This window comes from Amblyomma maculatum, chromosome 4, assembly GCF_055883805.1.
Source record: "Amblyomma maculatum isolate TAMU_Amacu chromosome 4, ASM5588380v1, whole genome shotgun sequence".
NCBI classification, from domain to species: Eukaryota; Metazoa; Arthropoda; class Arachnida; order Ixodida; family Ixodidae; genus Amblyomma; species Amblyomma maculatum.
This window is the reverse complement of record NC_139347.1, coordinates 76,696,623-76,723,173: the sequence shown is the minus strand read 5'-3', so window position 1 is coordinate 76,723,173 and position 26,551 is coordinate 76,696,623. Positions and strand designations below refer to the sequence as shown.

Below are 26,551 nucleotides of genomic sequence, written 5' to 3'. Positions count from 1 at the left end.
TAGCACATAACGACACATTAGTAGCGCAGCAATGTCACGTCAGACACAAATCAGTGGCACATAACGGCACATTAGTTGCACATCAGTGTCATTCCAGTGACACATCAGTAACGCAAAAGTGGCAGTGTTAAATAGAGCAGCAGTTCAGCAATATCAAATTGGGGCTTTGTCGATCCAATCTGCTCAATATTCTAAAATTAAAAATTCAACGTTGTGTGTATATATATATAGTTTAAGATATCAAGTAGCATCGGCTCCTTACAAATGCCTAGCATGCAGCGTTTATTACTCTTTATGATCAAGATTTCTCGATGACATGGACTTGCAAGCATTGACACTTTTTTTAATTGACCACGAGTACTGGAGGCGTACGTCGCACGTTAAAGGCTACCGTCAGCAGTGACATAATAAGCAACGTTGATGACTGTAATTGCATGCATGGGTGTGTTTAGATTTCAAAGGAAAGAAGTATACATAGAGATGCAGTTTGAAAACTTCTAAGAATAAACAGTTGTTCTTAGAAAAAGCACGGGACATTGTCGAAGTTGTGCTTGTTGTCATCACCTTCGGCTTCGTGTCGTCTGCTGCGAGGAAAATACCCTGTTCTAAAGCTCTTTAATTATTTCTACCACGCTGCAGCGATCAGTACCATGCTATTATTAGCGTATTATCTAACCGCCTGCACTGATTTCGCTTACCTTCCTTAGCTGCGTCCTATTTTTCCCGAAGAATAAGATATTTAGTGTTTTACTGGACACATGCCTTCCGAAAGTACATTTCTCGTGGAACTATCGGTGGGAATATTATCAATTACAGTATAAATGCACTTAAACTTACTTACAGCGGCGCTACACCCACCGTAACCATCCCCATGCAGGAAAAACGACAAAATCCCAATGAGGAAAGGTGTCAGGCATGAAGACACGGTTGTTCCGATACTATTAACCGCGTGTTTGCGAGTGGTATATCGAGGTATGTTTTCGGAAGAGATGTGGAGTAAAGTTAGTTAACTATACCCAAGCATGATATGCTCTGATGACATCATCTTGGTAAGTAATGCAGGGACAGATTGGATCGACGACCTGGGCAGTAAGTAATAGCAAATGGTCTAAAATAATGCGAAAAAAATGATATGGTTTACTAGCCTCGGAAGGGCACAACAATTCAGGACAGGCATCAATGCATTGGAAGTTGTCGAATAACACGTTTACTTAGTGCAGGTAGTAACAGCTGATTCATTCCATGAGAGCGAAATCGATAGGAAAATAAAAATGGGCTGGAGGGCGTTTGGCCGGCCTCAGGTCATGAATATCAGCTTGCTAGCATCCTTCAAGAAGAAAGTGTGTTTGCGGTATCTTGCTAGTACCCGCCTGTCAAGCAAAAACTTGAAAAAGCTGGGAATTCAGTTTAGAACAATGCAGTGATCTACAGTGAGGAAAATTAAGGGGGGTAACTTAACAGACAGGAAGCGAGCAGAATGGGTAAGAGTACAAGCGCAAGCAAATGACATCCCATTCAAAATCATGAAGAAAACACATTGGCAGGGCATGTAATGCGAACGCAAGATGAGCCTTCAGGGAAATGGGAAGGCAAGCTTAACGCGGGCAGGCAAGAGAGTCACGTGGACCGATGAGATTAAGAAGTTTGCTGGATTAAGGGTGTTGCAGCTGGTACCGGACAGTGTTAGCCGGGCGTTTATTCCGCAGGAGAGGTAGTTTGTCTAATGACGGTCGTAATTGTCGTGATGATCGCAAATTCCTTTTTTTTTTTTCTCCGGTTTGGTCTGCTTTGGTTTGTTGGGTTTAAAAGCGACTCAGGCGACTCGGGAAATTTCGGCCACCGGGGCTCTTTAACGTGCACTGACATCTGAATAGCTGTCAGGATATCTTTTTTTTTTTTTTTTTTTTTTTTTTTTTTTGCGAAACTCTTAACGATCTGCCCATTGCTCATTCGCCCAATACAGTGGAAAAAACGGCACCTCTACGTGCGCAGGGGAATCGAAATCTCTACTCCTTTTCTCAGCGTTCATCTTTCATGCCGTGGTGTTAGTGTTTCCGGACGGAGAGGCCCCTGCGGCGGCTAGCCGCCGAGTGTTTCCGGGCCCACTGCGTTCTGCTCAGCGGTGAGGGCTTATTTGATTTTGCGCTTCGCGCCTCGCCGAAGACGGGGCGTGGATGGAGACTTAGCCCGCACTTTGTCATTTCCGATGGTGGTGCCGAGACGGATATCTCTGGCACGAGACTGCGCGCTTCTCACTGGGCGAAGGACGAACGTGAGTGATGCTTTTGCGTCGAGGAACGAGTTTTCTTAGCCATAACTCTTGCTCAGGCCAACGCATGTACAGCTCTCCGCAGCGGAACGGGGCTGTTCCTGAAAGCGTATTCGAAAGTCGTCGAACAGGCAACGGAGCTCCCAAAGATAGAGCTCGCTAACGTGTGGCCGTTTTCTTCGTGATTCGCTTCGAAGATGGCGGAAGTATAGCACTTTTCGAGTAGATACTCTTTTCTGTCTTCCATTGAATGGCGCTGTAAAACAAACCGAACTGATGGGTGTGGTTAAACACGCCTTCTTAGGAGCTGTAATGCGAGTGATGCTGTTATAACCAATGACGATTTAAGACTGTCTTGTATTTTTAAAGTGGGATAATGACCCTATCATACTTCAGCTCTTCAATGTGTCTGTACTTATGGAACACAGCCTCGCACATAGGAACTTGGTCTTAAAATAGAGTAGATTTAAATTGGAGCACCCAACTTGAGGGAACTGGAATATAGCGCACTGAATTAGAGCACATTCGTGTCGGTTTGGTTGGTTGGTTGGTTCATAGGAAGGGAAAGGCGCAGTATCTGTCACACTTGCTCTGTGGACACCTGAACCGCGCCGTAAGGGAAGGGATGAAGGTGGGAGTGAAAGTGGATAGAGAGAAAGGGGAGCCGTAGTGGAGGGCCATGGAGTAATTTCGACCACCTGGGGATCTTTAACGTGCGCTGACATCGCACAGCACACGGACGCCACTTCGTTTCGCCTCCACCGAAACGCAGCCGCCGTGGTCGGGTTCGAACCCGGGAACTCCGGCACAGTAGTCGGGCGTCTTACCACTGCACCACCCCGGCGGGGCAGTGTCGGTTTAGGCAGAAGTACAATTAGCGCTGTAACACAACAATTCATTCACAGGAAGGGAAAGGCGCAGTATCTGTCACACTTGCTCTGTGGACACCTGAACCGCGCCGTAAGGGAAGGGAGGAAGGCGGGAGTGAAAGTGGAAAGTGAGAAAGAGGAGCCGTAGTGGAGGGCTACGGAATAATTTTGACCACCTGGGGATCTTTAACGTGCGCTGACAACGCACAGCACACGGACGCCAATTCGTTTCGCCTCCATCGAAACGCAGCCGCCGAGTCGGGTTCGAGCCCGGGAACTCCGGCACAGCGGGGCAATTAGCGCTGTACATAAGTAGTTTGTTTGTTTGTTTGTGTGTGTGTGTGTGTGTGTGTGTGTGTGTGTGTGTGTGTGTGTGTGTGTGTGTGTGTGTGTGTGTGTGTGTGTGTGTGTGTGTGTGTGTGTGTGTGTGTGTGTGTGTGTGTGTGTGTGTGTGTGTGTGTGTGTGTGTGTGTGTGTGTGTGTGTGTGTGTGTGTGTGTGTGTGTGTGTGTGTGTGTGTGTGCGTGCGTGCGTGCGTGCGCGCGTGTGTGTGTGTGTGTGTGTGCGTGCGTGTGCGTGTGTGTGTGTGTTTGAAAATCAGAAAGAATTGTCTTAATGTGACTAGCATGTTAACGTGGGCGGTGCATATAAGGAGAGATAACAGCGCGATAATTTAGAGATCAACATGCAATGATTCGGATACGATTGTGCCTGCTCTTTTTGCACATCACAACGACATCGATATATATGTAACTACGCTCCGTTGTTGCGGTAATAACATACGAAATATAGAATATCGAAACATGTCTTGAATATTTCTTGCTTTCTTTAGACACCTAGACAAACTAACGACGCTATGAACTTGGGTCGCTTCCTATGTACCCCGCGGACGCGGACTCGTTCTTTCAACGGCCCGATCACTTCCCATGACGGCTAAAATGCGCGATAAGTAATTTGGGGCGGCAAAGAAGAGACCTGACAGTAAACCTCGCTGTTCCCGAGAACACCGGCGACACCCTTCGGGTGAACACATGTAACCGACGCTCCTACACGCACGCACACACGCCAGGGTCGAGCGAGCATCTGTCACGTCGCCGCCACAGCAGCAAGCCACTGCTGCGTCGGAGTCGGGTTACCCACTATATGATAGACGGCGGCGGCGGCGGTTTTCCGCACAGTATTCCCTCAAAGCGCAGCTCGAACACGGGTCGCTTCAGGGAAACAAAACAGCGCGCTGATAAAAAAAAAAGAAAAGAAAGAAAGAAAGCTTGAGACCGGAGGAAAAACACGAAGTTATTTCGCTTAAGTTATATACTTTCTTTTTTTTTTCCACACCAGGGTTTCACAAGGCGAAGAGACCAGATACACGAGAGGGAGAGAGTGGCGCTGAAAAAGAGAGCGACACCTACTGGACTTACAAAAATGTAACGGCGGCAACGATTGTGAGATTTGAGAGTTTCTAAGCAAAAACAAAACGAAAGGAAGTGTCGGAGATGTAAAAATCGAGCCAGATAAACGGACCGAACCGCGCGAAGTGAGCTTAGAAGTGGGTAAACGCGCAAGATGAGAGGTTGGGAGAAGCAAAAGGAGCGACGGGCAGGCCGGGGTGGAGGTGGGAGGAGAAGAGGGGAGTATGATGTTGGGGATACAGGGAGAATGGTGTCCCCGTGCGAGGCGGTTCTGACGATATTCCCGTCGTCTTCCTTCTCGAGTATCGAGTTTCTCTATTTGTCAAAAAACCGGCTCGAGCCGGGGTAGCTGGCAGCCGCGAGGAAAACAGCGCCAGCGCGTGAAGCGGTGGAGATATGCCAGTAGCTGGCCAGCGTGCAAGCCGCCTTGGGCGCCCGTCTCGCCTCCGGGCGTTTTATGGTTGGCGTCCGATGTCCCGCGGCGCGGCGGGAAGGGCGATCCCTACGCCGTCTCTTTTTTACATGACGCGAAACAGCAGCAGGCCTGGCAGTGCCGACTGATGTTTTCCTCTCTCTCGCGTCTTGCATTAACGTTTCCTACGGTGCCGGCGTTCCATAGTCCCTGGCACACCCTGTATATAATACCGCCTAGATCAGCAGAAGAGCAAGGCAGTGAGAGACACGAGAGGAAGAGGGGCAGGGGAAAGTAGGGGGAAGCACTAGCGGTGTGAGGAGGATGAAGGGAGAAAACTTATTCGCATGGAAATGATGGTTGGCCGCCCGCGGTTTGCGGAGCACCATGTGTCGGGACGATTCGCCTAAAGCACCGCCACTCTTGCGTTCGCGGACGGCGGGCGATCGCACGGAAAATGCGCGCGATTATGGTGGTTGTCCCGTGCGAGGTGGAGCGCACGATACAGATTTGGCGCGGATATGCGTATATATGCGCGCCATCTCATATTCAGCTCCTGATTCTTTTTTTCCTTTTCTCCGCGCTTTCTTTTTTGCCCGCAACCCCCGAATCCCCATACGAGCTCTCCGGGTTTAGGCCATGCTCAGTCTTGGTTTCCGATTTTTTGTTTTCTTCTTTTCACTCCGGTAATGCGCTTTCTGATGCCGCACGCTGTACACGCAGATATGAGTTTTGCCGATCGCATCATCGGCCATCTGCCACGGAAGCGAACAGGCGCGCTGAACCTCGCTTGCGCTTCACACACACACACACACACACACACACACACACACACACACACACACACACACACACACACACACACACACACACACACACACACACACACACACACACACACACACACACACACACACACACGCACACGCACACGCACACGCACACGCACACGCACACACGCACACACACACACACACACACACACACACACACACACGCACGCGCGCACGCACACGCACACGCACACGCACGCACGCACACACACACACACACACACACACACACACACACACACACACACACATATATATATATATATATATATTTCTAGAACAAGCGCATCGGCAAGGGGGAGTAGATTTCTAAACGCCGGTACGATTTGACCAGTTGAGACGCTTCGTGTCCTCAACCGCTATTGCCGCGATTTCAGTTACCCGATCAATCTGTCCGCCCCTCTAAAGTAAATGCAAATGTGGCTCTGCAAGGTGAAAGTTTGAACTACTGTAACACCACAGAGTACCCTTTTAGCGTTAGGTACAGACGACACGCACAAACTCGGCCTCTACTATACACACGTGCCATATAATATGCCCTGAATAAAACGACTATGTAATGCGCCTAGTGCTTCAATAACAATCAGTTATTGGTCTCAATTACCTGTGCTGATAAGACGTCGTAATCAAACCCAGCCTATAGCTGCTTCAGCACTCAGGAGTGTTGCATGTATTAATTAGGTGCGTGCATGCGTTTATGAAAGTCCAAATGCATAAGGTAAAAAAAAAAAACAGTTGCTGATGTTGTTTCCTGGGATACTCAGATTTCAACCCTTGTTCTTGTCGTCATCTGAAGAGCACTAGCCGCCGCCATGCAGAAGCTCGTACGATCTTCTAACAACAAGTCAGCTTCGGAATTTGTCTCGGAAAATACGGCCCGTCTCCTTGCTCGTAACGAGGCATAAACAACGTTCCGATCGGATAGCTGTGTACGCTCGCCCGCGTAACTCTGGCTTCCTATCATCCAATCCGGACAGATCGGCTCCGTTGTCCGCAGCGCTGCTCAATGGCAGAGAGTCGTTTCGAATGTATAGGGGCTGCGTGCGCGGCATGCGCTGCTTTGCAGATAGCTTCGCCGCGTGCCCCGCCCGCCCACGGTGGATGGCGATTGCGATTCTTCGCTAATTGCCATTTTGCTTCACCGGCCTTTCGCGCGTCGAGCCTTAATCAATGTTTTCCAGGTCATGGCGGTAAATGGCGTTGACGTGGCTCAGTTAGGTAGCGGTAGAAACAAACGTGGACAGTTCAAGTCTTTGTTCTCTTTTTTTTTTCTTTTGTTCATGTTTGGTTGTCAGTCTTCAAAACTTGCTGTCCGACGACCGGTGTGTAAAGTGTCGGTATTCTTATAGCCATATCATTTTGAATCGTGGACAACTAAAAGGGCGTAATATGGAGTGACGTATAGTGAAGATATGTGCAAGGTCTAAAACAATCGCAGTCAATCAGCTGTAATAGTGTCGCTTTTTTTTTTTCTTGCGAGAGCTATTGAATGAAATGCGTGATTTATGGCTTTTCAGTAACAGAAGATAAAATCACTGTAAAGTATCCTTCAAGACGCACACAAAACGTCATTTACGGGCTTACTGAAGGCCCATCATCCCATTTAAAGAATTCACGTTCTGAGCTTTCCAGTTTGTAAAGTGATTGCATTCTGTGTCCTCTAGCGCAGAATCGGACAGAAAAAATATGCTGTTAGTCACAGTGCTAACGTGTTTTGCTAGTTAGGACGCATACTTGCGTTGAGGCCTTTTGTCTAATCAGCTGGCGAAGGGCTGTTCGTGAACCTCCTCAACAGGGCAGCACAAGAAACGCACAATACGCGAAAGGCAGCTCTTATCCTCAGAATAATTATTTCGTAGTCAATTGTTCACCAGGCTAAGCACTTCCCCCCCCCCCCCCCCCCTCCTCCCTTATTGCTTGGGAAAAGGGATATAATGCTCCTGGACTCAAAGGTGCACATAAAAACTTCCGCTCGTAACATCCGCAGTTAAGTAGGCAAGATTTGATTGCATGTTGACGGTTAAAAAGTCGGCACGCCGATCATGAAACTGGTAATAAATAAATTGACCATTATTTTGTGCGATGGCTAAAGTTGATTTGTCTCTATTAACTGCAGTAGCAATAGGAGCGTCTTCATCGTTTGGGCGAGTGCGCCATCTGTCGCGGGCCTTCAGAACCACCTCGTTGATGCGAATATTGATTTCGAGTCGAGCAGTTTTGACTTATTTGTTCGCTCTCCTCGCCTTTCTATTTTCCCATTTCTGCCGTTCGCGAAAAGGTGTCGCTGCAGTCGCGTTATTAGTGCCGATGCTACTGAAAAACATGAGGCTGTAATGAGTGACTCAATCAGCTAAAAATTATACCTATGTACCTTTATTTTGCTATACTTTCTTATGTATGACATGTTGGGTAAGACGTTCCAAATGTTAACATGTGCTATGGGAGACGCCTTAGTGGAAGTCTTGCGATTAATATGACTACGTGGGGATCATTTATACATCGTCGCTATACGCCCCGTCGCGTTGATGCATGTTGTTTCAATCCTGCCCGCGGTGACATCGAAAAGCAGGCGCCCGTGTGCAGTACGATGTCAGTGCACGTCAAAGAACCCCATGGGTGGTTGAAATTTCCGGGGCCCTCCACTGCGGCGTCTATCACAGCCTGAGTCGCTTTGGGACGTTAAACCTCACAAACCAAACAAAACACCGTCGCTATACTTTATATTTGCTTTCTCATGGGAACAGAGATACGTACGCAGACACGAAGGATAGTGAAACCTTGTGGGGCCCACTTTTTATCGCGGAAGCGAAGGAACAGTCACTGACCACAAGTACTACTGCCCCCGAATTATGTCACTCCGGTTGTTTTCGGCCAGCTGGCGTTACGTGACGTCGTATTGCTGCCTTCATAAGGGCTCTTGTTTTTGTCGATATTAGGCGGACATTTCTAGAAAATCAATCGCCGTTTTACACGCCAGCTTACGAGATAGACGCTCCAAATAAATCCTGACAGAGGCTTGCCCCCAGAACTAAATTACGTCAGCGTTTGGTGTATGGCCTTGCGTTCTGTTTACGCGGCCAATATTTGACGTACACCGCATACATCCAAGAGGAAAACTAATGCCGTGTGTACATCGAGTGACGTCCGAATAGCGTGCGCTTCGGGGACGCTCCGCGCATGGGAACGAACGCTTCCCGAACGAATGACATGATGCGTGTTTGGCCGTGGGCTTCGCGAGCGAAAGCCGCCGAACGCCGCGCAGAACCCATAAATTTTGCCCCTCGTGCGTCGTCGGGGCCGCCGACTCGCGACGGGAAATCCGAACCCATCGCCGAGTTCGCCAGTATATAGATGAGAGAAAGCATAACAACTCGGTGCACTCCGCATGACTGCGAACACTTTGTGTCACGGTGCATGCGTATGTGTCGCTGGGTCCGAAACGCAAAGCGAAACGTGTCTCGAGGTCTGGCAGCCGCTGACGTACTGACGTCAGCGCGTGTTTACGCGACGGCTGCCGCGAGGTGACAGTGACAAACAGCAAATCATTCGCCCGGTCGTAGCTCACCAGGCGTTTTCGAATCGAGACCTTCGTGGGCCCTAGTTTTGGGAGCATGCGTGCGGCAGGCTGTAAATCACCGACCGCAAGTATACGGCTCTGCGTGGTGGCGAGGAGTTGTGCGCCGTTACTGCTCCCCATTTCTTACTCCTCTGTTCGACCCTCTGGAAGTCGTCTCTACTCTCGAGCGCTTCTTACGAGTCAGTCTAGGCTTTGCCGTATCTGCGTTTTTTTTTTTTTTGTGAATCTTTTCAACTCCGCGACTGCGACTTGCGGTCTTGGGACGAAAATCCAGATGCCTTTGCCGTACCTCGTGGATTTAAGGGGGAAAAAAAATGCGCCGGCGTATACCAGTGACAACGCCAGAGTGTCGTTGCCAAAGTGCAGCAGTGCGAGGCTTTGTGTGGTCATCAACGAACAGCTTTTCCTGTGTCATGTAGAACATGATTGCTGACTCTCTATAAAAATAATACAATAATTTGAATTACACAACTTCAAAGACAACCAAAAGCGCGTACGCACCGAAAGAGTAATCGACACAACCGCAGACTTGCGCAACAGCAAGAGCTATGCATCACATGATCGACAAACACAAACTTTATCCTAATCTGGCCTTGAAAGACTTTGAACATCGTCTTTTTGCTTTCAACCCTATGAGAAAACCCTATGAGTCACAATAACTCCATACAAGTTCAACTCGTACAAATCTCATATCATCTCATACAAATCTCATTTAGCGTATGAGAAATATATGAGATTGTATGACGCTTGTATGAGTTTAGTATGAGAAATCTGTATGAGGTTATTGTGACTCATATGGTTTTTTTTCACTACGGAAATGCGGTATATTCTGCTGCCATGTGCCATTTTCATTAGATTTTTGGCTTAATTCCTTGCTGCTTATGATTCACACAGGTCGCCACCATTTCTCACCTGGGAAAAAAAAATAAAAGTATTGGTCTCAATTTTGCGAGAGGAACACTCGGAACAAAACTATAGCGCGCCTAGAAAAGTGACATTCGTGCCTAGTTTGATCAGCTACGGTTTCAGACACACTTCGAAGCAACTGCGTGTGCTATTGTGCCAGTGAAGTCTATTGAAGACATCATAGATGTATCCGAAATATTGTTTTCGTTATCACACAGATTCTTGTCTTTGTGCAGTTCATTGGTTTTTTCCTACTCCCATTTACCTGCAAAGCAAGCCTTTTTAAAGTCCATTGCTGTTTTCATGTGATAGTATCGCTGGTTCCTTGAGTCTTGCTTGTACCTTGCCGATGCAAAGAAACGTTCGCTCTATTCCCGACACACATTGATCATTGATGCTTCATTACAACGAAGTTCTAGGCATACGTCGATAGAGCTATATAAGCGTAGTATGCTGTAGCCGCAAACAGTTTGGCCATTGCTAACTGCAATTTATGCTGAGCTCTATATATCCCAGACAATGGAGACCATGAAAAACACAAGTGCGCAGTTGAGATTCAGTTAAGTTCAGGTCCATTTCATTTGCTAATATCCCTTCCGCACAAATTCGTAACTAGGCAAGTTCCCTGTCTTTCTTTATATCTATAGCATTCATTCATTCATTCATTCATTCATTCATTCATTCATTCATTCATTCATTCATTCATTCATTCATTCATTCAGCGATTCATTCTGTGCAAAACTAAAGCTTAAGTACATTTCGTAATAGCGTTACATCTGGAATGCACGCGGTCCCTTACTGGTAATAAACATCGCAAAAAAAAAAATGTTCTTTAGTACTTTCACCCACTGCCACGAAGGCGTCGTTGCTCTTTTATGCACGGTCATTGAACTGTGACAACGGCAACCGACTTCTTCAAAGACGACCAGGTTATTCTGTCCTCCGCCTTTCACGAAACGATGTTTGCTTTGAGCAAATCCTCGCTCTAGAGAAGGCAGCAAATAAAAATGCAAGTATAACGCAGTCCTCGGATCACCATGATCGTTCAGCTTCCTCCAAGGTTCGAGTCATCATAGCAATGACAACAACGAGAGATCGACTCACACAGCGTGCGGCAGCGAAAACTTTGGGGGACGAGACGGATCGACGTCCCCGGCTTTGGGAGCGCGAGGTGTTCCATCAAGCCCTCATAATAAAACACGGCTCCCTCTAATGAGACCGAGTTCCTTTGAAATTCATAATACGAGTTAATCATATCAGTCAGGCTTCCCTCGCCCAAATTCTTCTCTCTCCGCTCCGTGGTTTCTTTGACTGCCTTCGCGTTCCATCCGATTCTGCGCGATATGGCACGTTCTCAGGCAGTTCTGCTTTTCAACTCACCACTTTGATCCTCGATAGAGGGAAAGAGAGAAACAGAAGGGAAGAGAAGCCGATGAGGCGGTTAGTGCTTTAAGCTCGCCCTGTGCTGCTTTCTCGTTCGTTCTGTCGTGCTCTCGGGAACCGCTCTGTTTTGTGTGAGGCGCTAAAACCGGGCTTTTTTATGGTGTCTCCACAACTGGGACGACAAACGCCAGGCAGACCGTGCAGAAAGGAGAGAGAACCACGATGTCTAGTGAGACCGGGGCACAGTGTGAGGGAAAGAAAAGCGCGTCGGTCCAAATCGATCCGTCATTGGGCTTGTGACGGATCAAGCTTCCCGAGCGCCATGACGTCATCGAGGGCGATATGGGCCAATCCGTCAAAGTCAGTGCTCGTTCCAAGTCGGATTCGGGTGCTCTTTTAATCTCGGTCGGGCCGTGCAACGACGGCCGCATTGTTCGCAGTCGCTCGCGTTTGCTGTGCGCGCTGCGTTTGCTGGACCGCACTGCTGCTACTGCGGCTCCCTTTGGTCTTTTACTTCCACTTCTTTTTTTTTTCTTTTCTTTCCTCTGTCGCCTGAAGCGTGTCCCTCGGTGTCGCCCTTGGATTGGACCAACTTTCTTTTGCTGCCGTTCTGAGCTCGTGCGCACGCGTGTATGAGGACTGGCGCGCGCTCTGCCTGGCGGCTGCATATTTGTGCTTCGGTGCTCTGTCGTGAACCTGTTCGGCGTAGCCGTGGAGGACTCGCCAGTGCCTGGGAAGGGGACGTGGGAAGTGGTGTGGAGAAATAGAGTTTTAGATTTTGGCGGCTCCATTCACTTTTGTACGTTACTTTTTATTTTTTTATTCTTCCTCTCATGGCGTACGTCGCTCAGTTGGTGAAAGGGGAACTGGAGTAATCTATTATTCAAATTCTGTTCGTTGCTAAACATGCGTTAATAATAAGTAGCGGGTACAGAAGTCTCTTGGGGGACTGCTACTTTATCCTGCGTCCTTCTATATCGTTATGAGACCAGTGAGTGGGGCTATAGCTTAACCAAAGATAAGACAAATACATTTATGAATGGCTCTTTCATGGCAGGCAATAGAAAGAAGCATTTTGCACGTACTATCTCGTTATTTTGAAAGTTCTAGAACTTAGACTTTAGCGCGTAACTTCGGGAACAATTCAGAAGCTGTCTCGCGTCTTACAACACGGCCACAGAAAGCACGTTGGAAAGGGGCGTCGAGGTTGGCACAACTTCAGTGCTGAATTTTTTCTTCAAGTGTTCTCCGAATCACTGCAGATTGTGTCAGCTCCATTGTTAAAAGCGAAGTGAGCCTTGAAATCTAGACACGCTGGCGCCTTCAGTGTTCGAAATCCAGATGCTTAGCATGTGACCGTACAACCACGCCAGTGAAAAGCTTACACAAACAGAACGAGAGCGACATCTAACTGAAACATGCGGACTTGTCTACCACGAATATAACCGCCTTGGTTTGCTGGTGACGCCACTTGTAAACATACCGAAGAGCTGATTATAAAACAGCGTGCTGACACACTACGCAAGAAGCGGCACGTACTAGAGGGCGTTTTGTCGCGTTCTTCTGCTTTCGTCTTGTGTCTAGGAGTCTGCATTAGCTACAGCAACCACACACTGTCCTCATGTGAATACTACTTCTATCCTTCTTTGCATTCGCTGAGGCGTCTCGCTCTAGATGCAGTGCTGAGCACGAGCACTGCACTTTGCGCTGAGCGGTACAGAGAAGCTGGTGTATGCGTGCAATATCGCGCATTGCCATGCTGGCTTATACACCGCCGCGTCAGCGGCCGAGAAGAAAAAGGCGAACAGATGGGCTCGACAAGTCGCCGGCCAAGTGGCTGACGTTGATGGAGCAGTCGCGAGGCCTCAATGGTCGCATTGGAAACGCCATCCCCTCTCCCTCGCTTCACCCCCTCTTTCCCAGCCTCTGACGATGCGGCCTCCCTTACTTCCCCTCTGCGTATACTCTCCATCTCTCTCGACTCTAGCGTGTGAGCGTTGCGAGGCGCGGCTTCTTTTCCTCTCCCTCCTCCGTACACACCGGAACGGGCTCACTAGCACCGCCAAAACACCGTAGCGGCGTCCTTGCTCCTCACATGGTTCGGAAGAGAGACTGCGCATCCGACCCTCGGTCCCGTATGCTAATGCTACCACGACTTCTCCGAACACAGTGTCGAATCGGTCGCGAAGACTCTTCTCTTGCTTTCATCGTCGAACGCTGTTCGCGTTCGGCTGCCGCCGTGAAGACTGTTAAGCGCCGCACTCTCTCAATGTGTCTCTCCCTAGCCGTCGCGACCCGGCGTTTGGATGCAAGGGCCTTCTCGAGCATTGCCGTATTCAACGCTTTTTTTTCTTTTCACCTTCTCCCTATTCTTGCCGTTGTTATCGCGAGCGGGGCGAAGAAGAGAAGTGACAGAGCGGGAAAGAAAGGAGGCCAGTCGCATAAGAGAAACAGCGCGAGAATGGAAGCGAATGATAGAGCATGCCTCGGGTCGTGTCGAGTTTTCTTATTCGCGCTCGCCTTTATCTGCCCATCGCAAACCGTTTCTCTCTGCGGACTGTAGCGGTAGTGGCGTACTGAAGAGACTTCAGCCTGAATATCGGGCTGTCCTTGAAGCAGTGCTTTCTACTTCGCCCCGGGTACATGCTCCTCCTGCATTTGTAACTTTTAGCGAGTACAGGAGCGGACAGCTGTTTGTCCAGTTAGTCCGGGCTTTTGAAAAGCAGCCGCTAAGTTTTCGCTTTCGAAGTTTGCCCCCATCGTGCATGATTGCTACTTTCGCCTGAAGGAGACGAGTGAACATTTTATAATGTAGTGACTAGCGCTACATGTCTTGTTGTCCGTTAAGCAGGACGAGATTTACACTTGCTGTTACTGGTCGGCTGAAGTAATCGCAGCAGATGTGGTAATTTGTCTAAGGAATAGTTTAGCGAAGTTAATTGGCTCTGCACTCCACAGCCAAAACGTGTTTGCAATGACAGCTTCATGGCTTCACAACATCGGTTTCGGACCATGTAGCCTTATGGCGAATTCGAGTGGGAGAGCAGGCGCACTCGAGAGCACTTCGAAAGTGTTCTCAGACAAGCGGGCACACTTCAGTGGGAGAGCAGGAGTAGAATCACTGGCTTAATATGGTAGAAGAGGAGGGCTAAAGCGAGTGTAGAGGAAGTTACATGGCATAAGGCGTCATATCCGCGCCATCTATTTTTTTTTTTTATTGCGAAAGCAATACTACTCTTGTTTTCGAGCCTTCAGTGTAGAGCGGTGGTAGCCACGTACGTCTTACCCACGTGACGCTGTGGCATCACACCCCACGTGACACAGGGTGAGAGCTGGGCTACCAACTCAAGCGGTCGGCGTATCGCGGCGGTAGCCACGTCTTACCCACGTGACACTGTGGCGTCACATCCCACATGACACAAAAGCGAGAGATGGGCTCACAACTCAAGCGGTCGGCGTGGCGCGGTCGGAGCCGCGGCTCAGTTGGCAGGAGCTGCCAACTTGGGTCTCTCGTTTCACATGGGGCGATTATGTCAGAATCAGCCTGGCATGACCTTGGTATTCACGTTACCCCTATAGGCCACTAAGACACGTTCATACGGCTTGGTTAAAGCGGGGCTCTATATGTGGGCTGAGGAAGAAGAAGAACGCTTGGTCACCAGCAGCTAATGTTTTCGCTCAATCTTTGGTTTAGCAGCGTGTAAGTCTTGTAATATTGTTCCTCTTGAGTCGGGCGACGCTCAAAATGGCGGTTGCAAAGCGTCGGAGCTCGGCAAGCGGAAAGCATTGCTCAGGTGCTGTATGCACGTTTGAGAGTCGCTGTTTGCGTCGGAAGGGCCAAAGGAGGCAGACTGCCGCGCTGTGAGAACAAAGGGACAAATACATACAAAACAAGTGGTTCTGCACGGAGCGTTGGTCTCTCCTTGGGTTGCAATTGCCGTCACTGCGGGCAGGCGGAGAATGCTGGGGAGAGAAGTGCGGTCACATGGTCGTGGCGCGCTGCTCTCGACACGCGGATGCGCTCCTGTACTGCTCTATACTGCTCGGCGCCTCTGCTCTCGTCCCCCCAACCGAATGCGCCATTAGATCATGGAATATATCTCATTTTGGGTCATATGATTCGTATAGGGCCGACTAGAAGGAAGGAGGTAACGGGACGGCCGGTGCATCTGGCGTGAAGAATAAAGTAAAAAAAAAAAAAACGATGAGTGGCAGGACAAGCGCTTGTAGTCCATGTTTCTACACTTTGGTTCCCATTTCTTCTGGGCTGCCAGATTCCAAGAATTGTTTTCTGTGCAGTATAAGAAATCGTGTACGGTTTTCCACACAAAAATTTCATGTATCTGCCATCTGTCTGCCCTTTATTGTTCCGTATTTCCGTATTTCCCTCTAAACTACTGCAACTCTAAACATCTGTGACGAATAGAACTGGAGATAGAGAATTAAAAATAAAAGTGGGCCCGTACCCCCCCCGCACCCCCCCCCCCCCCCCCCACACACACACACACACACACACACACACACACACACACACACACACACACACACACACACACACACACACACACACACACACACACACACACACACACACACACACACACACACACACACACACACACACACACACACACACACACACACACACACACACACACACACACACACACACACACACACACACACACACACACACACACACACACACACACACACACACACACACACACACACACACACACACACACACACACACACACACACACACACACACACACACACACACACACACACACACACACACACACACACACACACACACACACACACACACACACACACACACACACACGCACGCACGCACGCACGCACGCACGCACGCACGCACGCACGCACACACACACACACACACACACACACACACACACACACACACACACACACACACACACACACACACACACACACACACACACACACACACACACACACACGCACGCACGCACGCACACACACGCGACACCACGTAGCGCCGCCTATAGTTCTTTTTTTGCGCGCTCTGATGGCGTGATCCTTAACCAACTAACGAACAGTTTGTCCTGGGCCTATATATCGTTATCTGCAGCCAAGGTAACAAACATTCGGAAGCGACCGTTGTCTTACCTTGGTTAGCACAAACGTTCAAACGCGGTCAGCAGGTAGGACGACACGATTTTAGTTTTCAGGTCTTTTGCTTCGCTAATGTAGAGGGCGTCGCCTCAAAATTGCTCACAAAACCACGCATAACGAGGGTTTTTCTTTCTCATGCCTGCGAGGGCGCTTTCTAATACGGCTTGGCGACCGTGCGGAGAAGCCGCGCAGGTTCGTTATGAATCTTGCTCAAGCCGCGAACGACGGGCGAAGCGGGGCGTGTACTGCTCTGCGGACGTGACCGTCGGTCGTAATGATCGTCCGCCCGAGTGGAGCGCTTCTCGCCTTAACGAAGGTGTCGGCCAAGGAAGATAAAAGGCAAGCTGCGGCGCTTTGAGATATATATATATATTTTTTTCATATGAAGCACTTCGAACCCGGGCTTTTAGAAGCACCAAAAGCGATGTCTAACACTCGCTCGTTTTCGCTTTGAAACGATTTAGCTGATGTCAGGGGCAAACCTTAACTCAAGCCCGCCTTATTATAAGAGGGTGCTGATGGTGGAAATAGAATGCGCTTGCTTGCGAGGAGTATGTGCTGTAATTTTAGAATAGTGAAGAGCTTAAGTCACCATAGTGCTTTCCTCAAGATTTTATCAGAACCTTACAACTCGGTTTCCTTTTAAGCTGAAAGTCACGCAACCTATATAGGTCGCAGTGTTAAAGACACTGAAGTCGTTATTTTTTTTTCTTTTTTTTTTGTTTTGTTTTGAACGCATGAATGGCTTTAAACGCTGCGAGCAGTTCCATTAACGAGGAAGACGATGGTGAAAGGGTTCCACTGAGAGGAAAACGTAGCTATATCCATGAGAGACATATCGCGCGCTTGTGGCAATGTACATTATAGTATTGATTGATTTATTGATTGATTGATTGGCTGATTGATTACTTGGGTGACTGATTATTGTGTGAGCGAGTGAGTGACACAATCAGTGAGCGAGAACAGAAGTGCCACAGATTTCAAAATACTTGATTACTCTTTATCACCATTACAAACTGACCCACAATTGATGGGCTGTTCATTTTGCTTGGCCGCAAGTAATCAAGGTCGTATCTTTTTTCTCCTTTCCTCTCTCCTCTCTTGTGGCAGTGTTGTACCAGAAGCGGCTGAAGAAGGAACGCCGGTGTCGGCGGCGCATCCAGGACCAGTTAGAGCTGGAACAGAAGAAGCGCTCGCAGTACGAAGAGGTGCTACGCAACAGCGCCGCCGCCGACCACCGGTCACCGTCCGCGCAGCCGCAGTCGCAGACACAGTCGCAGCATGCGCAGACGACGCAGCAGCAACAACAGCAGCAAACGGCGCCTGGTGAGTTCTCCACTCTCTTGAGCTCTACCGCCGTTATTTCTCGAAGCTATCTGATTACACCATTTTGGAAACAACGCTTCGGAGTCTACTTTTTCCTTTTGGTCCCTCTGAGGAGTCTAAGGCCGCGCCGCTTGCGAACTGAAGTCACCTGCCGAGAGTGCTGCGCAGTTTATATTTCTCTACTTTTTCCTTTTGGTCCCTCTGAGGAGTCTAAGGCCGCGCCGCTTGCGAACTGAAGTCACCTGCCGAGAGTGCTGCGCAGTTTATATTTTTCCGCTGCTCGGATTCGAGCAGTGGTTTTCAGTTCGTACTATTGTCACTCAGAATGACAATCTGCTAACCTCCGAGAGCTTACTCAATCAGATCGGCAAGTTTAAGTACATGGCCATATGAGGAGCCCATCAACTAGTAGTATTCAAAACTCTGTATATTGAGCAGAATATTGGACCAGTCGGTGAATGAACATTTCAAGGGAAAATTTCGCGCCAACAGACAGAACAACATAGTGAAGAATGCGGACGAACGCCAGGCCGTGTTATAACCTGTGCTTTTCTGTTTGTCCGCGCAAACATTTCCCCTAAAATCTCTGGATACTGCTTTGCAGCCGGTATCACTAACGCTTTTGAAAAGGGCATGTGTTGAAGTTCGATAAAATGCACCTTTAATTTTTTGTAATCCGTTCAGGTGAAATTAAATAATATATGCTGTATACGCTCGGTAGCAAGCGGAAGCAGATCGAGATTTGGTTTTAACGTGAGGACAGTCATGGTCCCGTTTTTAAAAAAAATTAAGGGGGACTTCAGCGACTAAAGTAGTGAAAGGGCCTGAGTGCCACATTCTGCTATGCAACTGGCACAAATTAGTAATTACTTTAATTTAATTAGTCATTGAATAACTATTTAATCATCAAGTAGGTAATTGAATAATTGATTATATATTAATTAGTAAATAATGAAATACTTGAGCAGTCATTAATTAGTAACTGATCATTTATTGGCATAGCTAGGGCCATATAAGGAACGCATTCGCGCATACTGTGGTGGTGCTCTGTGATTGGTCGATACCTCTATGACGTCATCCCGCCTCGGCCAATCAGAGCCGCCGCAAAAGAGGGACATATTTTGTCCACGACAGCATGAGCCATTAAAGGCTTTCGCTTTAAAAATTCGGTGTGGGCGTTGTCGACATTGTGAGCAAAAAACAACGAGCACGCCACTGACAGGTTGTGTTTGGCACGTGACAGGCAAGGTTATTGGTCGTTGGTCGCGTGTCTCCGCGAGACCACATGTCACATGACATGGCGTAGTGGGCAGTATATGAGAATCCAATCTGGGATCCTTGGATCCGGAGTCAGCACGTTTCGCCTAGGCCACGCATGCGCGTTCGTATGACGACTGAATGGGGGCTTTATGCCTTTATATGTCGTTCACATAATATGATAGTTTACGACTCTATGCTAATATCTATATGTTCTAGATAATCCATGCCGAAATTAAGAAATTTGTGTCGAAGTGAGTAGCTAAGTGCATGTAAGCTAACGAGGAACCGCAAGGGGAGCCACCGGCATAGCTCATTATTGCGTCATGGTGGAGTTTAAGTGTCCCCGAATTATTTTCCCATTATGAACCGTTGGCTATACCTGAGATAATGTTAATAACATTAAGGTTGACATTAGACAACTGGCGCTCTTGGAAAGCAAGCTTACGGTCACCACAAAGCTCTATAATCAGATAAGCGCGGAGTTACGGAGCAGAGTCTCAACTCTGTAAGAATGCAATCTCAAGCAAACGGCTCGCTGGTGGTGCCACTCACAACATCCACACGACTCAGTCAGCGTAATTAGCTGCGCAGCGCTGTAATAAATAGTGACATTCGCAGATACGCTGCAGCCGTTCAACGTCTGTATCTGATTCTGGCCATGATTTTGAATACGAACAAAGATTGCGTTCACCCCTTTTTATCATCGGTTTTAGAAATGATCAAAATAAAATTATGACCAGGACGCAGGCTTTTTGGCTTGGTATATATAGACGTGGGGCGTAGAAGGCTAGAAACGCGGTTGCAAGGACATGAGAGAATGTAGGCCCAACCAAGTTTCGCATTTTCCTTTCCATAGTTGATTTATGGAGGCCTAGGTGTGTGTAACTGCTTAATGGGGGGGGGGGTTCCGCTTTACACTGGTTATTTGCATTAGAGACATTTTGCATAGGCAAATTAAGACGTGATGCGCACATGCTTAGCGATAATTTGACTCTTATAGGCGTCTGAACAAAACGATTCTCGTAAGGAAAGCAAGCAAGAGATGCAACAGGTGAGGATTGAATATGCATTTAGCGGACTGCAGGAAATAAATCAAATTAAAGGGTTGTCAGGCTGCCCTAGCTTATTCTGAGTTGAGACTTGTCGATTGGCGCGTGAAAAGGGTGAAGAACGTGGAAAAAAAAATGGTAGAGAAATCGAACAGCAAGGAAGCGCGCAACACAAGCTCAGGGCATATACATGATGGGCCCAGATAACATGTGCGCGGGTGCGTTTTGGCGCCAACGCAGCAATCATCTTCACACGTGGCAGCACTTAGATGGGATTAGTACCCCATCAGCACTGCCGAATTCATCGGCACAAAAAGGATGCAAAAGCGGATTCCGATGTCAGTGGCAGCATAAGCCCGGCTTCGGCGTCCTTGTGTTCAAGGTTTGTTTTCTTAGAAAGGGTATAAAGGTATATCCGATCCACTCTGTGATTTCAATCTAACTTGTAGTTCTTGTCCAACGCTAACAACGATTCTTACTACGCATACGAAAATAATAATGCAACAAACTCGCGCACTGCAAACACGCCTATGACGATACCTGTGTGTATTTTCCTTTCTTCCATGTCTCGTCTCTGGTAGCACGGTTCTTAAGAACCATAACTTACCCGTAACTCGCACAGTCTTCTGTTGTTTGATTTCTGCTTTGTAAGAAGCGAACATAGTAGAAAATGAATTCCCCTGAAATGCACTGTAGCTGAAAATAGCCCTCGCTCTGTGACCTTATTCTTAATTGAATAAAGTTTATTCATTCATTCATTCATGCTCGACATGAGATACTGGTTCTTCACATCCACAGAAGCTACTTGAGCACTTAGCTGTAGCAGGAACGAGAAAAAAAAAAAAAAACATTAATACCTGTAATAGCGACCATATTTTCTTATTTTTGCTCTCAGTTGGTATACACGTACTCAGTCAGGCAGAATCTGCGATTTTATCGAAGCAAATAAGCTTTCAGAACCGTCGAAAACAGAGCTACAATGTAGTATTTGCGATCTATAGACGTTGTTACTTATCCCTCCACCTTCTGCCTCCCTTGTCTACATCTCTCACAGGCACACACAGGCACACGCAGATGCGAAAGACAGAAAAATAATTAAGAGGTGGCTTTGCTTGGCTCAACATTGATATACATACAGAAGCAAAATTTATTGCTCTTTTCCTATTAGAGCTTCGTCCTGTGCCTCCCTCATTTCCGCGTACTTTTTGTGCTTCAGGATTCGCCAAAATGAGATTCATTAAGCTTTGCTTTGCAATCCACGTGTTGCCATGCTTATCTAGGTATTTATCCTGTGATTTAGTCTTTTAATAATATGAACGAGGCCCTAACTATAGTCCTCAGTGTAACTGTGTCCGAAAAGATGACTATAAAGAGAGAGACATCCGAAACGCAGCGTGTGACTGACAGCTTAAAACGTAAAAAAAAAAAAAAAAAAAAAAAAGAAGAATGGGCTTCGTCTCTACAGGGCATGGAAAACGGGAACGGCTGACAGTCAATCGCTGACGAAGATGCTTGCTCAGCTAGGGGGTACTTCATAGAAAGCGTTACTTACTTAAAGGCATGCTACAATGCCAAAAGTGAAAAACCTGAATGGACGCCAGTTTTGATCAAGCTGACTAACGGTTTTAAAGGGTTTTTTACACATGTACGCCTTTGCTTTTCGCTGGAACTTTCAATGGTGTTGTACTTTAATCGGAATTTTCGCCCCAGTGTATTTTCTACTGTTAATAGGAAATTAAAACGTAATGAGATGGTCCAATGATTTAATGAAGCGACCGGCAGCGCTGATTTTTTGTCTCGCCCTGGGCTCGAAACGCACGAGGGCTTTTTCGAGTGGTTGCTGGAAGTATAGCTTCATAGAGACGTAGGCGAAATCCAAGAAGGCGAATAGTAATGCCTCTGCACTTGAAGAACCCTTACATTAGGCCGTTTTTCAGTTACCGTTACCGTTAGCATTATGGCACTGCTCGATGATATAACTGCTCATCGTTTTGTGTGCCTTCTGGGTAGGTTCAGTGTCTACGTATTCGTGTTCTAATGTATTGCTTCTCTCTGTTTTTTTCGTACCTTTCTTTCCCGCGTTCTTCCTTTTTCTCCATATTTTTTTTTTTTTTTTTTAGTAAGGAGTGAGTAATATCACCTATCGTTGTCAGGTGGGACATAGCTGAAGAAGGAAGGACGACAAAGTGTCGCTCGCTCTTTCAAGTATGTGCTGTTCCCTCTGAGCTGACCCTCTGCCATAAAAGTTCCTTGCCTCCTACCTGGCCCCGAGGCACCGCGTACGTGACAATATATCTCTCACTTAAGATTAGCATTTTATCGCACTGAATATATTCAAAATTGATGTACTTCTTTTCTGGTGTTTAGTTTGCGCTTTTTCTGCGTAGCCAGTGAAGCGGTTCTTTTTCGCATACTAGGGAATCGCGCCAAGCTATCATGCTGGTGGAAATTACGCTTTTGTCCTCTTCTTTTCCTTTTTTCTTTTGTTCTTAACAAAAAGATTTGGCTACCGGCTTTTACTTTTGCAAAAAAAAAAAAAGTTACCACTTGCATCCTTCTTCTTTTCTTGACGATTGTATGCTACAAATTAAGGCGCAAGTTGAACATTTAAGCTGAAAGTGCTGTTGGTTCAGTGCCCCTTACAACAAGTATAGAACTCGCGTGATGAAAAGACCACCGATAGCAGACAGGCTGCTAGCTGCCTATGTTCTAAAAAAAGAAAAAAAGAAAAAGAAAGTTAGCACTAGGACTTCGCTATTTCCTTGCGGCACCATTTAGTAGAAGGGGAGCACATGCCAGCGCTCTAAATCGACAGAGTATCATTGGCTTTCCGAGTGCAAATCGAAAGGAGTCCTTTCAGTTCGCACTCAAGCCGTGCGGAGAAGCCCCTCTCCTCCGCACGGGCCGCATTCGGGCGCGCATCAAAATGCATTCTCACGAACACAGAATGAAATAAAGAAGGTTAAAATGAAACATCGAGAGTAGGGGCATATAGAAAGCATCAACGCTGGCTTGTTTCCGTCGAGCTCCTCTCGGCGTCATAGGCCGTAGGGGGCAAGGGAAGGCGTTGCGGGTGGAAAAGGTGAAAACGAGCGAGAACGCAGGAGTCGGGGGAAGGGCCGGTGTAACAGCTGTTCGTTTCCGAAGATCCATTAGCAAGATGCTTAAGGGGATATTAAAATACGCCCGCTCTCCTCCGTGCCGCCCCGCTCTTGTTTCGTTTCGTCCTCGCTCCTCGGCATCTTTCCGCTCCAGCTTTCTTTCCTTCCGTTTCACCGTTTCCGCGACTTCGTTTTAAAGGAAGCTGCGGAGCTTTCGTTTTGCCTTTGCCTCGGCCCAATTGGTGCGCAAGCCGTTAGCGTCGCGAAAGGACCGGCAGAACGCGTGCGCGCAGCGAATCTGTTTTTCTGCGCATTCACTCGGAAGAAAGCGGTAATTTGTGATGTGCCCGGGTCGCTGAGCATTGCTTTCATACTTACCAGTGCTAGGCACTATTTTTCTTCTCGTTACGTATGGCTCACATTGTTTAGCTGGCTTCTTCTTGTTCCAGTCTTGGCGATTGATTCTCTGCCGTCCTGACTTTGAACACGGAGGTATAAATGACCATTCATTTAATGACTAGTGTTGAACTGTTGACATACATGGACTGCGGGCTTGAATAGGCTTTGAAGTTCTTGGCTGCATTCTATTTAGGGCAGTTAACGATGTTCGTTTGTAATGCAGCATCCAAACCGACATTTTCGCCCCTTTAGCTCCAGCCTCGAAATAGAAATTGAGATTGTAAATTTGAACATATGTACTGACCCTTTCTGTCTGTCGTTGAAGAATTTCCTGAAGTTGAATAGCAAAATGCATGGTCTAGAGACATATGATGGTCTGTACAACCAGAGTGAACATACGAATGTGATCAGAGTTGATACTTTCTTCATGGATTGTTTCTAACTTTGACGTAGTTTACTCTTACATCTTCCTTGGCTCTTTCCTGCGGTTTCATTACTGCTGCTTGCTAGCATTTGAAAGTAATTTCATCGGTGGCCTACTTAATCATTACTATCCAATTGCTGAAATAAAAACTAGATCAAGCAGGACATCGACGGAAGTGTTCGGGCGCGAGTCATGCGCAGAGATTTGTTTAAACTCCTAGTAATCGCTCACCACGTTTAATTAAAAAAATTACTAAAAGAAAGAAATAGTCGATGCCAGGAAGGGGTTAAAAAATTAGAAGAATTTAATTTGATTCTACTTTCTGTATATAAAGCGCATGTAGCTTTTCACACACGGTAAAAAACATTGAGGGCATTTATTTTGTCTAACGCTTATGAAATATGTGCCAAAATTGAAAATAAACTATTTTTCTATATTTTGCGCGCATGAGTTCCTCTTCCCATCTGTTTTCTTTCTTTACTTCTGTTCTCATCTACAATTCAGTTTTTGCCACCCTTCCTTTCCCCAACTTTTTTTTTTTTTTTTTCTATCTCACCGCAAATGTCGAGGCGGCGGCGGTGGCGGCTTTGACAACGACTGCTTCGACATCTTGTTCCGTGGAATCCAGCCCAGTGGGACGGCTGAACATTTGCATGAGGATTCGATCGCTTTTCCCCGGAACGGATTGAGCTCGTTTAAATAAGGGATATCCTCTTCCCTTTGCGCCCATGGTGAAGCCGATTTTGTTTCCGCTCTTTTCTGTCGTGGGAATCCCTCGTTCTGTGACTACCCTTTTCCCTGTCCGCTTGTTCCTCTCTATATACATTCCGCTTCTTCTTATTCTTGTTGGTTCTATTTCCTCCCTAGGTCTTTCCTTCATCTGCTATGTTTATACAGCTACGTATACATATAAATGCTTTGGAATCCCTTTACGACAGCACAGGCTGCGACAATTTTGCTCTCCGGGTATCCAGCTACGAGGGTTCTTGTATTTGTACTTGAAGACACTACTTGCATATCCTGTCTGTAAAAAACAAACAAAAGTACTGATTTTGGTATGAAAACTTTAGTCATCTTTTTTTACACTTCTATGCTTACTGCTGTAACTCTGCATAAGTACAGAAATCACTACATGGCGCGGGCGCATCGTTTGTGACTATATTATCAAAAAACAAACGAAACGAACGAACGCTCTTCGTCACGAACTTTTGTACCTTATGCGCTATATCTACTATGAGAACGGGTGAGGAGGAGGAAGGGAGGGAGAGGAGGAGAGGGTTACACAGCATTCGCTATGCTGCTCTCAGTTTTCTTTTTAGGAACATTAGCGCCTACTGCTCTTCTCTTTAGGTAAGTGTAAGTAAACGCTTCCTGCGTAGGAGGAATAGCATTATGATTTCAGCCTTTCGAAGCTTTGCGCCGCATATTCAGTTGGGGCGTTTGGCAGCAGGCTGCGGTTCGTAGGGACCCTCTGCTGTCGTGAAAATATGTCCTATAAGCCAAGCTTACGAACAGTAGGATAAATAGATTGCAGAAGCTGACTCAGTAAAAAGTGAATACAAAGATGAACCAAGACAACGCATTGCTTGAAAAAACAAAATACCGAAGTACTGTTTGCTTCATAGTGTTGTGATATCAGCAGGTTGAGCCATAAAGGACAAGATTGTAGTGTTGTATTGCGTTTATCACGCATTTCCCTGCAGTCGCCCCATAAATGGCTGTCAGCTGTTCTCACTGCTTGTTAAAAAAAAATGCGCTCATTTCTTTTCTGAGGCTCTAGTCTGCGTCTAGTGAAGCATTCTACTTTTATGATAGCAAACAACCCTGCTTGGTTCTGCCTTAAAAGAACGCACGTTAAGGAGGACAGTGGTGAAGGGAAAGCTTGAATTGATATTTTTTTTTTTTTGAAACGTAGACACCAGCTTTAACAAGACTAAACTTCACTGTTTTGTTTGAGCTACATTTTCCTTTTCTTTCAGAACGTGTAACATCACCAGAAATAGAAACAGAGCGTCACAGCAGACAAGAAGGCGAGAAAAAAGGTTTGTCTCTTTTCTGGCTTTTTTAAATCGATCTGTTACTCGTATAGGTGCCCTTCCGGTATGCCAGCGATCGCGTTGCTCTTTAACTTCCTATGCCAAAATATTATCACTTGATGCTTCTGCA

General features: G+C 47.1%; 1 protein-coding gene across 1 annotated transcript in view; it reads left to right on the top strand.

The window, feature by feature from the left end:
* Positions 1 to 20,730, top strand: part of LOC146191469 (dachshund homolog 1-like) — a 206,653-nt gene extending 185,923 nt beyond the window's left edge. Inside the window, exons 8-9 of the mRNA XM_084600332.1 lie at positions 17,937 to 18,152; positions 20,702 to 20,730. Coding sequence (XP_084456458.1) covers positions 17,937 to 18,152; positions 20,702 to 20,730 — 245 coding nt within the window. The remainder of the gene's footprint in view (positions 1 to 17,936; positions 18,153 to 20,701) is intronic.
* The last annotated feature ends 5,821 nt before the right edge of the window (positions 20,731 to 26,551 follow it).